At 59.9% G+C, this 14,530-nt stretch overlaps 1 protein-coding gene across 1 annotated transcript in view; it reads right to left on the reverse strand.

The window, feature by feature from the left end:
• Nucleotides 1–14,530, reverse strand: part of LOC134745050 (tetratricopeptide repeat protein 7B) — a 51,498-nt gene that overhangs the window by 6,647 nt on the left and 30,321 nt on the right. The window contains exon 12 of the mRNA XM_063679027.1: nt 9,735–9,938. Within this exon, the coding sequence (XP_063535097.1) occupies nt 9,735–9,938 (204 nt within the window). The remainder of the gene's footprint in view (nt 1–9,734; nt 9,939–14,530) is intronic.

Consider the following 14,530-nt stretch of genomic DNA (forward strand, 5'->3'; position numbering starts at 1 on the left):
CTCTCCGAGTGCGCGTTTAGACACGCTCGGGTTGCGTAAGGTGTCTGTACGTACCTCTCCACTCTCCCAGACAAGTTGTAAAGCACACAGCGCCCACAGAGGCCAGAGCGCACTAGGATACCTGGCCCTGGCCAGCCTCGCCGCGGCTAACGCCCTCGCCCCCCTCGGCCCCGCGGCGGCGCACGACCACAGCGCGGTGGCCAGGCGGAGCCCGCCGCCGCTCTCCGAGTGCGCGTTTAGACACGCTCGGGTTGCGTAAGGTGTCTGTACGTACCTCTCCACTCTCCCAGACAAGTTGTAAAGCACACAGCGCCCACAGAGGCCAGAGCGCACTAGGATACCTGGCCCTGGCCAGCCTCGCCGCGGCTAACGCCCTCGCCCCCCTCGGCCCCGCGGCGGCGCACGACCACAGCGCGGTGGCCAGGCGGAGCCCGCCGCCGCTCTCCGAGTGCGCGTTTAGACACGCTCGGGTTGCGTAAGGTGTCTGTACGTACCTCTCCACTCTCCCAGACAAGTTGTAAAGCACACAGCGCCCACAGAGGCCAGAGCGCACTAGGATACCTGGCCCTGGCCAGCCTCGCCGCGGCTAACGCCCTCGCCCCCCTCGGCCCCGCGGCGGCGCACGACCACAGCGCGGTGGCCAGGCGGAGCCCGCCGCCGCTCTCCGAGTGCGCGTTTAGACACGCTCGGGTTGCGTAAGGTGTCTGTACGTACCTCTCCACTCTCCCAGACAAGTTGTAAAGCACACAGCGCCCACAGAGGCCAGAGCGCACTAGGATACCTGGCCCTGGCCAGCCTCGCCGCGGCTAACGCCCTCGCCCCCCTCGGCCCCGCGGCGGCGCACGACCACAGCGCGGTGGCCAGGCGGAGCCCGCCGCCGCTCTCCGAGTGCGCGTTTAGACACGCTCGGGTTGCGTAAGGTGTCTGTACGTACCTCTCCACTCTCCCAGACAAGTTGTAAAGCACACAGCGCCCACAGAGGCCAGAGCGCACTAGGATACCTGGCCCTGGCCAGCCTCGCCGCGGCTAACGCCCTCGCCCCCCTCGGCCCCGCGGCGGCGCACGACCACAGCGCGGTGGCCAGGCGGAGCCCGCCGCCGCTCTCCGAGTGCGCGTTTAGACACGCTCGGGTTGCGTAAGGTGTCTGTACGTACCTCTCCACTCTCCCAGACAAGTTGTAAAGCACACAGCGCCCACAGAGGCCAGAGCGCACTAGGATACCTGGCCCTGGCCAGCCTCGCCGCGGCTAACGCCCTCGCCCCCCTCGGCCCCGCGGCGGCGCACGACCACAGCGCGGTGGCCAGGCGGAGCCCGCCGCCGCTCTCCGAGTGCGCGTTTAGACACGCTCGGGTTGCGTAAGGTGTCTGTACGTACCTCTCCACTCTCCCAGACAAGTTGTAAAGCACACAGCGCCCACAGAGGCCAGAGCGCACTAGGATACCTGGCCCTGGCCAGCCTCGCCGCGGCTAACGCCCTCGCCCCCCTCGGCCCCGCGGCGGCGCACGACCACAGCGCGGTGGCCAGGCGGAGCCCGCCGCCGCTCTCCGAGTGCGCGTTTAGACACGCTCGGGTTGCGTAAGGTGTCTGTACGTACCTCTCCACTCTCCCAGACAAGTTGTAAAGCACACAGCGCCCACAGAGGCCAGAGCGCACTAGGATACCTGGCCCTGGCCAGCCTCGCCGCGGCTAACGCCCTCGCCCCCCTCGGCCCCGCGGCGGCGCACGACCACAGCGCGGTGGCCAGGCGGAGCCCGCCGCCGCTCTCCGAGTGCGCGTTTAGACACGCTCGGGTTGCGTAAGGTGTCTGTACGTACCTCTCCACTCTCCCAGACAAGTTGTAAAGCACACAGCGCCCACAGAGGCCAGAGCGCACTAGGATACCTGGCCCTGGCCAGCCTCGCCGCGGCTAACGCCCTCGCCCCCCTCGGCCCCGCGGCGGCGCACGACCACAGCGCGGTGGCCAGGCGGAGCCCGCCGCCGCTCTCCGAGTGCGCGTTTAGACACGCTCGGGTTGCGTAAGGTGTCTGTACGTACCTCTCCACTCTCCCAGACAAGTTGTAAAGCACACAGCGCCCACAGAGGCCAGAGCGCACTAGGATACCTGGCCCTGGCCAGCCTCGCCGCGGCTAACGCCCTCGCCCCCCTCGGCCCCGCGGCGGCGCACGACCACAGCGCGGTGGCCAGGCGGAGCCCGCCGCCGCTCTCCGAGTGCGCGTTTAGACACGCTCGGGTTGCGTAAGGTGTCTGTACGTACCTCTCCACTCTCCCAGACAAGTTGTAAAGCACACAGCGCCCACAGAGGCCAGAGCGCACTAGGATACCTGGCCCTGGCCAGCCTCGCCGCGGCTAACGCCCTCGCCCCCCTCGGCCCCGCGGCGGCGCACGACCACAGCGCGGTGGCCAGGCGGAGCCCGCCGCCGCTCTCCGAGTGCGCGTTTAGACACGCTCGGGTTGCGTAAGGTGTCTGTACGTACCTCTCCACTCTCCCAGACAAGTTGTAAAGCACACAGCGCCCACAGAGGCCAGAGCGCACTAGGATACCTGGCCCTGGCCAGCCTCGCCGCGGCTAACGCCCTCGCCCCCCTCGGCCCCGCGGCGGCGCACGACCACAGCGCGGTGGCCAGGCGGAGCCCGCCGCCGCTCTCCGAGTGCGCGTTTAGACACGCTCGGGTTGCGTAAGGTGTCTGTACGTACCTCTCCACTCTCCCAGACAAGTTGTAAAGCACACAGCGCCCACAGAGGCCAGAGCGCACTAGGATACCTGGCCCTGGCCAGCCTCGCCGCGGCTAACGCCCTCGCCCCCCTCGGCCCCGCGGCGGCGCACGACCACAGCGCGGTGGCCAGGCGGAGCCCGCCGCCGCTCTCCGAGTGCGCGTTTAGACACGCTCGGGTTGCGTAAGGTGTCTGTACGTACCTCTCCACTCTCCCAGACAAGTTGTAAAGCACACAGCGCCCACAGAGGCCAGAGCGCACTAGGATACCTGGCCCTGGCCAGCCTCGCCGCGGCTAACGCCCTCGCCCCCCTCGGCCCCGCGGCGGCGCACGACCACAGCGCGGTGGCCAGGCGGAGCCCGCCGCCGCTCTCCGAGTGCGCGTTTAGACACGCTCGGGTTGCGTAAGGTGTCTGTACGTACCTCTCCACTCTCCCAGACAAGTTGTAAAGCACACAGCGCCCACAGAGGCCAGAGCGCACTAGGATACCTGGCCCTGGCCAGCCTCGCCGCGGCTAACGCCCTCGCCCCCCTCGGCCCCGCGGCGGCGCACGACCACAGCGCGGTGGCCAGGCGGAGCCCGCCGCCGCTCTCCGAGTGCGCGTTTAGACACGCTCGGGTTGCGTAAGGTGTCTGTACGTACCTCTCCACTCTCCCAGACAAGTTGTAAAGCACACAGCGCCCACAGAGGCCAGAGCGCACTAGGATACCTGGCCCTGGCCAGCCTCGCCGCGGCTAACGCCCTCGCCCCCCTCGGCCCCGCGGCGGCGCACGACCACAGCGCGGTGGCCAGGCGGAGCCCGCCGCCGCTCTCCGAGTGCGCGTTTAGACACGCTCGGGTTGCGTAAGGTGTCTGTACGTACCTCTCCACTCTCCCAGACAAGTTGTAAAGCACACAGCGCCCACAGAGGCCAGAGCGCACTAGGATACCTGGCCCTGGCCAGCCTCGCCGCGGCTAACGCCCTCGCCCCCCTCGGCCCCGCGGCGGCGCACGACCACAGCGCGGTGGCCAGGCGGAGCCCGCCGCCGCTCTCCGAGTGCGCGTTTAGACACGCTCGGGTTGCGTAAGGTGTCTGTACGTACCTCTCCACTCTCCCAGACAAGTTGTAAAGCACACAGCGCCCACAGAGGCCAGAGCGCACTAGGATACCTGGCCCTGGCCAGCCTCGCCGCGGCTAACGCCCTCGCCCCCCTCGGCCCCGCGGCGGCGCACGACCACAGCGCGGTGGCCAGGCGGAGCCCGCCGCCGCTCTCCGAGTGCGCGTTTAGACACGCTCGGGTTGCGTAAGGTGTCTGTACGTACCTCTCCACTCTCCCAGACAAGTTGTAAAGCACACAGCGCCCACAGAGGCCAGAGCGCACTAGGATACCTGGCCCTGGCCAGCCTCGCCGCGGCTAACGCCCTCGCCCCCCTCGGCCCCGCGGCGGCGCACGACCACAGCGCGGTGGCCAGGCGGAGCCCGCCGCCGCTCTCCGAGTGCGCGTTTAGACACGCTCGGGTTGCGTAAGGTGTCTGTACGTACCTCTCCACTCTCCCAGACAAGTTGTAAAGCACACAGCGCCCACAGAGGCCAGAGCGCACTAGGATACCTGGCCCTGGCCAGCCTCGCCGCGGCTAACGCCCTCGCCCCCCTCGGCCCCGCGGCGGCGCACGACCACAGCGCGGTGGCCAGGCGGAGCCCGCCGCCGCTCTCCGAGTGCGCGTTTAGACACGCTCGGGTTGCGTAAGGTGTCTGTACGTACCTCTCCACTCTCCCAGACAAGTTGTAAAGCACACAGCGCCCACAGAGGCCAGAGCGCACTAGGATACCTGGCCCTGGCCAGCCTCGCCGCGGCTAACGCCCTCGCCCCCCTCGGCCCCGCGGCGGCGCACGACCACAGCGCGGTGGCCAGGCGGAGCCCGCCGCCGCTCTCCGAGTGCGCGTTTAGACACGCTCGGGTTGCGTAAGGTGTCTGTACGTACCTCTCCACTCTCCCAGACAAGTTGTAAAGCACACAGCGCCCACAGAGGCCAGAGCGCACTAGGATACCTGGCCCTGGCCAGCCTCGCCGCGGCTAACGCCCTCGCCCCCCTCGGCCCCGCGGCGGCGCACGACCACAGCGCGGTGGCCAGGCGGAGCCCGCCGCCGCTCTCCGAGTGCGCGTTTAGACACGCTCGGGTTGCGTAAGGTGTCTGTACGTACCTCTCCACTCTCCCAGACAAGTTGTAAAGCACACAGCGCCCACAGAGGCCAGAGCGCACTAGGATACCTGGCCCTGGCCAGCCTCGCCGCGGCTAACGCCCTCGCCCCCCTCGGCCCCGCGGCGGCGCACGACCACAGCGCGGTGGCCAGGCGGAGCCCGCCGCCGCTCTCCGAGTGCGCGTTTAGACACGCTCGGGTTGCGTAAGGTGTCTGTACGTACCTCTCCACTCTCCCAGACAAGTTGTAAAGCACACAGCGCCCACAGAGGCCAGAGCGCACTAGGATACCTGGCCCTGGCCAGCCTCGCCGCGGCTAACGCCCTCGCCCCCCTCGGCCCCGCGGCGGCGCACGACCACAGCGCGGTGGCCAGGCGGAGCCCGCCGCCGCTCTCCGAGTGCGCGTTTAGACACGCTCGGGTTGCGTAAGGTGTCTGTACGTACCTCTCCACTCTCCCAGACAAGTTGTAAAGCACACAGCGCCCACAGAGGCCAGAGCGCACTAGGATACCTGGCCCTGGCCAGCCTCGCCGCGGCTAACGCCCTCGCCCCCCTCGGCCCCGCGGCGGCGCACGACCACAGCGCGGTGGCCAGGCGGAGCCCGCCGCCGCTCTCCGAGTGCGCGTTTAGACACGCTCGGGTTGCGTAAGGTGTCTGTACGTACCTCTCCACTCTCCCAGACAAGTTGTAAAGCACACAGCGCCCACAGAGGCCAGAGCGCACTAGGATACCTGGCCCTGGCCAGCCTCGCCGCGGCTAACGCCCTCGCCCCCCTCGGCCCCGCGGCGGCGCACGACCACAGCGCGGTGGCCAGGCGGAGCCCGCCGCCGCTCTCCGAGTGCGCGTTTAGACACGCTCGGGTTGCGTAAGGTGTCTGTACGTACCTCTCCACTCTCCCAGACAAGTTGTAAAGCACACAGCGCCCACAGAGGCCAGAGCGCACTAGGATACCTGGCCCTGGCCAGCCTCGCCGCGGCTAACGCCCTCGCCCCCCTCGGCCCCGCGGCGGCGCACGACCACAGCGCGGTGGCCAGGCGGAGCCCGCCGCCGCTCTCCGAGTGCGCGTTTAGACACGCTCGGGTTGCGTAAGGTGTCTGTACGTACCTCTCCACTCTCCCAGACAAGTTGTAAAGCACACAGCGCCCACAGAGGCCAGAGCGCACTAGGATACCTGGCCCTGGCCAGCCTCGCCGCGGCTAACGCCCTCGCCCCCCTCGGCCCCGCGGCGGCGCACGACCACAGCGCGGTGGCCAGGCGGAGCCCGCCGCCGCTCTCCGAGTGCGCGTTTAGACACGCTCGGGTTGCGTAAGGTGTCTGTACGTACCTCTCCACTCTCCCAGACAAGTTGTAAAGCACACAGCGCCCACAGAGGCCAGAGCGCACTAGGATACCTGGCCCTGGCCAGCCTCGCCGCGGCTAACGCCCTCGCCCCCCTCGGCCCCGCGGCGGCGCACGACCACAGCGCGGTGGCCAGGCGGAGCCCGCCGCCGCTCTCCGAGTGCGCGTTTAGACACGCTCGGGTTGCGTAAGGTGTCTGTACGTACCTCTCCACTCTCCCAGACAAGTTGTAAAGCACACAGCGCCCACAGAGGCCAGAGCGCACTAGGATACCTGGCCCTGGCCAGCCTCGCCGCGGCTAACGCCCTCGCCCCCCTCGGCCCCGCGGCGGCGCACGACCACAGCGCGGTGGCCAGGCGGAGCCCGCCGCCGCTCTCCGAGTGCGCGTTTAGACACGCTCGGGTTGCGTAAGGTGTCTGTACGTACCTCTCCACTCTCCCAGACAAGTTGTAAAGCACACAGCGCCCACAGAGGCCAGAGCGCACTAGGATACCTGGCCCTGGCCAGCCTCGCCGCGGCTAACGCCCTCGCCCCCCTCGGCCCCGCGGCGGCGCACGACCACAGCGCGGTGGCCAGGCGGAGCCCGCCGCCGCTCTCCGAGTGCGCGTTTAGACACGCTCGGGTTGCGTAAGGTGTCTGTACGTACCTCTCCACTCTCCCAGACAAGTTGTAAAGCACACAGCGCCCACAGAGGCCAGAGCGCACTAGGATACCTGGCCCTGGCCAGCCTCGCCGCGGCTAACGCCCTCGCCCCCCTCGGCCCCGCGGCGGCGCACGACCACAGCGCGGTGGCCAGGCGGAGCCCGCCGCCGCTCTCCGAGTGCGCGTTTAGACACGCTCGGGTTGCGTAAGGTGTCTGTACGTACCTCTCCACTCTCCCAGACAAGTTGTAAAGCACACAGCGCCCACAGAGGCCAGAGCGCACTAGGATACCTGGCCCTGGCCAGCCTCGCCGCGGCTAACGCCCTCGCCCCCCTCGGCCCCGCGGCGGCGCACGACCACAGCGCGGTGGCCAGGCGGAGCCCGCCGCCGCTCTCCGAGTGCGCGTTTAGACACGCTCGGGTTGCGTAAGGTGTCTGTACGTACCTCTCCACTCTCCCAGACAAGTTGTAAAGCACACAGCGCCCACAGAGGCCAGAGCGCACTAGGATACCTGGCCCTGGCCAGCCTCGCCGCGGCTAACGCCCTCGCCCCCCTCGGCCCCGCGGCGGCGCACGACCACAGCGCGGTGGCCAGGCGGAGCCCGCCGCCGCTCTCCGAGTGCGCGTTTAGACACGCTCGGGTTGCGTAAGGTGTCTGTACGTACCTCTCCACTCTCCCAGACAAGTTGTAAAGCACACAGCGCCCACAGAGGCCAGAGCGCACTAGGATACCTGGCCCTGGCCAGCCTCGCCGCGGCTAACGCCCTCGCCCCCCTCGGCCCCGCGGCGGCGCACGACCACAGCGCGGTGGCCAGGCGGAGCCCGCCGCCGCTCTCCGAGTGCGCGTTTAGACACGCTCGGGTTGCGTAAGGTGTCTGTACGTACCTCTCCACTCTCCCAGACAAGTTGTAAAGCACACAGCGCCCACAGAGGCCAGAGCGCACTAGGATACCTGGCCCTGGCCAGCCTCGCCGCGGCTAACGCCCTCGCCCCCCTCGGCCCCGCGGCGGCGCACGACCACAGCGCGGTGGCCAGGCGGAGCCCGCCGCCGCTCTCCGAGTGCGCGTTTAGACACGCTCGGGTTGCGTAAGGTGTCTGTACGTACCTCTCCACTCTCCCAGACAAGTTGTAAAGCACACAGCGCCCACAGAGGCCAGAGCGCACTAGGATACCTGGCCCTGGCCAGCCTCGCCGCGGCTAACGCCCTCGCCCCCCTCGGCCCCGCGGCGGCGCACGACCACAGCGCGGTGGCCAGGCGGAGCCCGCCGCCGCTCTCCGAGTGCGCGTTTAGACACGCTCGGGTTGCGTAAGGTGTCTGTACGTACCTCTCCACTCTCCCAGACAAGTTGTAAAGCACACAGCGCCCACAGAGGCCAGAGCGCACTAGGATACCTGGCCCTGGCCAGCCTCGCCGCGGCTAACGCCCTCGCCCCCCTCGGCCCCGCGGCGGCGCACGACCACAGCGCGGTGGCCAGGCGGAGCCCGCCGCCGCTCTCCGAGTGCGCGTTTAGACACGCTCGGGTTGCGTAAGGTGTCTGTACGTACCTCTCCACTCTCCCAGACAAGTTGTAAAGCACACAGCGCCCACAGAGGCCAGAGCGCACTAGGATACCTGGCCCTGGCCAGCCTCGCCGCGGCTAACGCCCTCGCCCCCCTCGGCCCCGCGGCGGCGCACGACCACAGCGCGGTGGCCAGGCGGAGCCCGCCGCCGCTCTCCGAGTGCGCGTTTAGACACGCTCGGGTTGCGTAAGGTGTCTGTACGTACCTCTCCACTCTCCCAGACAAGTTGTAAAGCACACAGCGCCCACAGAGGCCAGAGCGCACTAGGATACCTGGCCCTGGCCAGCCTCGCCGCGGCTAACGCCCTCGCCCCCCTCGGCCCCGCGGCGGCGCACGACCACAGCGCGGTGGCCAGGCGGAGCCCGCCGCCGCTCTCCGAGTGCGCGTTTAGACACGCTCGGGTTGCGTAAGGTGTCTGTACGTACCTCTCCACTCTCCCAGACAAGTTGTAAAGCACACAGCGCCCACAGAGGCCAGAGCGCACTAGGATACCTGGCCCTGGCCAGCCTCGCCGCGGCTAACGCCCTCGCCCCCCTCGGCCCCGCGGCGGCGCACGACCACAGCGCGGTGGCCAGGCGGAGCCCGCCGCCGCTCTCCGAGTGCGCGTTTAGACACGCTCGGGTTGCGTAAGGTGTCTGTACGTACCTCTCCACTCTCCCAGACAAGTTGTAAAGCACACAGCGCCCACAGAGGCCAGAGCGCACTAGGATACCTGGCCCTGGCCAGCCTCGCCGCGGCTAACGCCCTCGCCCCCCTCGGCCCCGCGGCGGCGCACGACCACAGCGCGGTGGCCAGGCGGAGCCCGCCGCCGCTCTCCGAGTGCGCGTTTAGACACGCTCGGGTTGCGTAAGGTGTCTGTACGTACCTCTCCACTCTCCCAGACAAGTTGTAAAGCACACAGCGCCCACAGAGGCCAGAGCGCACTAGGATACCTGGCCCTGGCCAGCCTCGCCGCGGCTAACGCCCTCGCCCCCCTCGGCCCCGCGGCGGCGCACGACCACAGCGCGGTGGCCAGGCGGAGCCCGCCGCCGCTCTCCGAGTGCGCGTTTAGACACGCTCGGGTTGCGTAAGGTGTCTGTACGTACCTCTCCACTCTCCCAGACAAGTTGTAAAGCACACAGCGCCCACAGAGGCCAGAGCGCACTAGGATACCTGGCCCTGGCCAGCCTCGCCGCGGCTAACGCCCTCGCCCCCCTCGGCCCCGCGGCGGCGCACGACCACAGCGCGGTGGCCAGGCGGAGCCCGCCGCCGCTCTCCGAGTGCGCGTTTAGACACGCTCGGGTTGCGTAAGGTGTCTGTACGTACCTCTCCACTCTCCCAGACAAGTTGTAAAGCACACAGCGCCCACAGAGGCCAGAGCGCACTAGGATACCTGGCCCTGGCCAGCCTCGCCGCGGCTAACGCCCTCGCCCCCCTCGGCCCCGCGGCGGCGCACGACCACAGCGCGGTGGCCAGGCGGAGCCCGCCGCCGCTCTCCGAGTGCGCGGTTAGACACGCCCGGGTTGCGTCCTGGAATTACGAAAACGGTTACGAGTTTCCGAAAATGCCGAGCCCGGTTTCCACCGCGAGCGGAGCGGACTCATTGATGACTTAGTTTAACCATAGAGTAACTTATACTAGAGCGGTACTGTCATAGTAAATTTTGTAACCCCAGTAAATTCACTGCCATCTGTCGACACACTTTAAAACTAAAAATAAATATTTATAAAAATACGATAAAATGTATTTAAATATGGATAAATGATTCTTTTTATTTGCATTAATTATTTTTATGATTTTGACCCATGTTCTTTCACTGATATGCGTTAAAATTATAAATAACAAACGAAACCGTCAACGCCCTCTATACGAGTGTAGGCCAAAACTAGTGGCGCCCTCTGATCGAGAATCAAATTTTCGTGATTTTCGAGGCACGTTTTTTCCTTAGACTGTATCCATCTATTACGGAGTTATATCTATCTTTGGTTTAACTCGCAAGAGTAAACTACGTACTTATATTTCCACCGAGAAGGAGTCGAGCGGAAATGACGAAGCGAGCAAAAATAGCTGAAATGCACTCGCTCAGTTCTTGAGAGCGGAGCGGTGTCATTACGGAGCTCGTTCAACTTGCAATGGTAAATTTATATAGGAGCGTTTCTACAGAGAAAGAGGTGAGCGGAGCGAGTCGAACGAGTTAAAAATGGTTCCGCTGCGTCAAGGTCCGGTGGACTAGTTTGAAAAGGACTATCGACTTTTCATTTTCTATTTCTCATTTTCCGCTCAGCCGGCTCCGCTCGTTCCTCTTTTTCATTTCTCTTTTGCGGTGGGAATCAAACAACCAAACTCTTTGTTGGTGAAAATGCAAACATACTTAATATAAAAAACTTTTATAAAAAAAAAGATAAACCGACTTCAAAAAGGATGAAATAAAATATTATCCTTTTTAGGGTTCCGTGTTTAAGTATATGCGTTACCAACTGATAAGTTTGAAGTCGGTGCCAAGCCAAATTTTAAACCATATATTCATAGTGATTTTGGTGCAATTCGATAAAGATACATATATATAGAAGTGTCCTACGTGGGCGATCTCGTTGCGAACGCGAACGCCTTGGGCCGGCCGCGCCGTGCCGCGTCGCTTAGCTTCGCGTTCGCGAGTGTTCGCCTATGTAAGACGCAGCGTACACGACGACAATAAACGAACTTTCTGTACACCTCAGAACAGAACACACGGTTGAACCTTCTTGGCGCAGTTCGTACCATGCTTGTCGGCACGTTAGTGTAAATCTAATACGTTTTGTCGTCGTATTTTTTTAAAGAGCATTTCTTACTAATTCTTGAACAGTAATAGCACGCAAGTGTGGGATTGGGACTAAGTTTTTTTTTGTCGCTTATCCAGAGGACTACATTTCAAAATATAAAACAATTCAAGGAACCTTCATGCAAAATTTCAGCTAAAGCGGTTCAGTTGTTTAGCCATGAAAAGGTAACAAAGAGGCAGACATAATTGCTTTCACGTTTATAATATTTGTACAGTTGTAATGGGATTTATAGACATAAAGCTGATTATTTTTGACTGGTATTGTTACTACTTGGAGTACTTGGCTTGGCACCGACTTCAAACATATCAGTTGGTAACGCATATACTTAAACACGGAACCCTAAAAAGGATAATATTTTATTTCATCCTTTTTGAAGTCGGTTTATTATCTTTTTTTTTTATAAAAGTTTTTATTTTTCCACTTTTAGTTTTAAAACATTGTTAAGAGCGTGACGCATGAATGAAAAACACAATGATGTTTAACTGTAAATTCGTAAACTTTATTAAATAGTCAGAATTTTCCTCGAGTCCGTCTGGGAAATCATTCCTGTCACTAAATCCATTTTCCGCCCCGCCACTGACCCAATCCCTCAAACCCGGCGATCACTCAACCTCACAGCACATCAACCCCTGATCACTGAACCCCTCGACCCTAAACCACCAACCCTTCAACCGCCATTCCCCGACCCCTAACCCCAGACCCCTTAACTCCTAACCCTAACCCCCAATCCCTTAACTCCCAACCCCACAGTCCCTGACCCATCAACTAACCTCCCCTCAACCCCCAACCTCAAACCCCCCAAACACTACTACCCTCTACCTTCACCTCTCAGTCTCTTTGGTTGTTTCCAACACTACCTACATCAAAAATCATAATACACATACGAGGGAAGTTATCAGTAGCCTTACCACGAGTTTGACATTGATATATTCGCTATCGTGTGAGTAACTTACTGTTTATGCATCTCGCTCGTACTAGCATATTAGTGTACAAAGTAAGTTACGAAGAATATTTAGTGTCAAACTCGTGGTTAGGCTACAGTTGCACTACATCAAATTGGTGGTTTTGGGGAGGAAATGCTTGAGTTACTTTAGAAAACACCGAAATTACCATACACGTGCCTTTAAAAATTGAGGAGTTCCCTCAATTCCTCACGGATTCCATCATCAGATCAAAACCAAAAATATTACGAAAACACCTTGGAGAGGTAACTTCTTTCAAACAGAAAAAGAATAGCTCAAATCGGATCATGGGTGCCGGAGTAATCGCTGAAATCATTATCATCAAAACAATCATCATCATCAGCTCCACTTCATCAAATTGGTGGTTTTCGAGAAAAATTGCTCAAGTTGCTTAAGAAAACGACCAAATCACCATACATGGGCCTTTAAAAATTGAGGAGTTCCCTCAATTCCTCATGGATCCCATCATCAGAACAGCACCAGATAAAAACATACTACTCGACATTCACAAGGAGATACGCGAGTTAAGGCAGACCGTCAAGAACATTATAAAACAGGAGATGCAAGAATCGATGAAATACTATTCGGATAAAATCGACGACTACGAAGGAAGAGTGAAAGATCAGGAAACCAAAATAAAGCTGATGGAAAACAAAGTCAAACACATAACGGACTCGTACAAAAATCTGGAACTAAAATACGACGCCCTAGACCAAAAAGTTAGCAAGTTAGAACAAGGTCAAATAAGCAACGTCATTGAAATATGCGGGGTAAATGAACAGAAGGACGAGAACATACAGCAAATAGTGTCTACTATGTGTCATCTGCTACAGCAAAACGAAGAGGACATTGTGAGAGCACATAGGAAAAAAGCACCAATACGGACGGGACAGGCCCAGGCAGCCCGTGCCGCCATTGACGCCCCTATTAGCGTAACTCTGAGAGAGGGCTGTCAAGATATGTGGATTAGTGCATCAAAAAATACAACCATCACGTCTAGTGTATTCAAAAAAGCCAATATGAGAATAACTGCCGGCGGCACCGGCCATGTAAACACAGAGGAGCAGCCAGCGGGCACGGATGACAGGAGCGTTGATAAAAAAATCTACGCAAGAGCCGCACTGACACCCAGTGTGGCGTATCTGTTATGGAAAGCGAAGAGCGAGTTGAAGCCTCTGTGCAAACATGTGTGGTGCAAGGACGGTCGTATTATGGTGCGGAAGGAAGACAATGCAAAGAAAATATATTACGTGCACTCACTGAAAGACATACAAAATATTAAATCGTCGATGGACCGCGCTCCCGAAGGCTGATTGCAACAATAATACAAATATACCTGTGTTTAGTCATATATAGTGTTTTTTAATACAAAATACAGATATAAATGGAAAGTGGAGTATGTGAAAAGAGCTTTAATAAGTGGAGCGACTTCACTTGCGACATAACCTCAAATCATAACAAACTATTATTGCTACATGTCAACATTAGATCTCTTATAAAAAACTTTGCCATTTTAGAATACAGTGTGAAGACAAGCCCAGTAACGATTCACTTAATTGTAGTGACAGAGGCCAACGTGAGCGACCAGACTAAAAACCTATTTCATCTAGAAAACTACACGATGAACACGGCGTTACGAAAAGATAGAAAAGGTGGCGGCATTATAGTGTATTCCCATAAAAGTGTAACATTTATGCAGAGTGACACGAACACAGCGTCGTTCGAATGTTTAAGTGGTGAAGTGATTTTGCCGTGCGGCTATATAACGTATATATGTGCCATTTATCGTCCGCCTAGTTCTAACGTGAGTGACTTTGTTGGTGAGTTAGCCAGACTATTAACTGCAGATCCAATGAACTGTAATTTATTATTATGCGGGGACATAAACATAGACATTAGCGTATCTAATCATATGTCAAACTACTACCAAGATACTTTAGCAGATAGAGGCCTCCAATGTTGCATCTCGCAGTACACAAGGATTGAATCCACTCTAAGAGGTACTTCCAAGTCGTGCATAGACCACATTTACTTTAGAGACATCTCAAATAATAATAGGCGGTCACAACCCCACCATGTCAGTGCTGCGGTAGTGCGTGATGCAATAGCGGACCACTTCATTACTGGCTTCTCCCTGACTAGTCAAATAGTAAAAACAAACACAGTATGTAGTAAATTAGACAATAAAATGGTACAGCAAGAGTTAATCAAAATAAATTGGGAGCCAGCTCTGAAAATGAAGGACCCAAATTGTATATACAACTGCATAAGTAACAATTTTGAAAATATATATGACAAGTGCACTATCCAAAAAACCACCAATAGCAAACCCAGGGAAAAC

The sequence above is a fragment of the Cydia strobilella genome, chromosome 10, assembly GCF_947568885.1.
Source record: "Cydia strobilella chromosome 10, ilCydStro3.1, whole genome shotgun sequence".
In the NCBI taxonomy this organism is placed as follows: domain Eukaryota; kingdom Metazoa; phylum Arthropoda; class Insecta; order Lepidoptera; family Tortricidae; genus Cydia; species Cydia strobilella.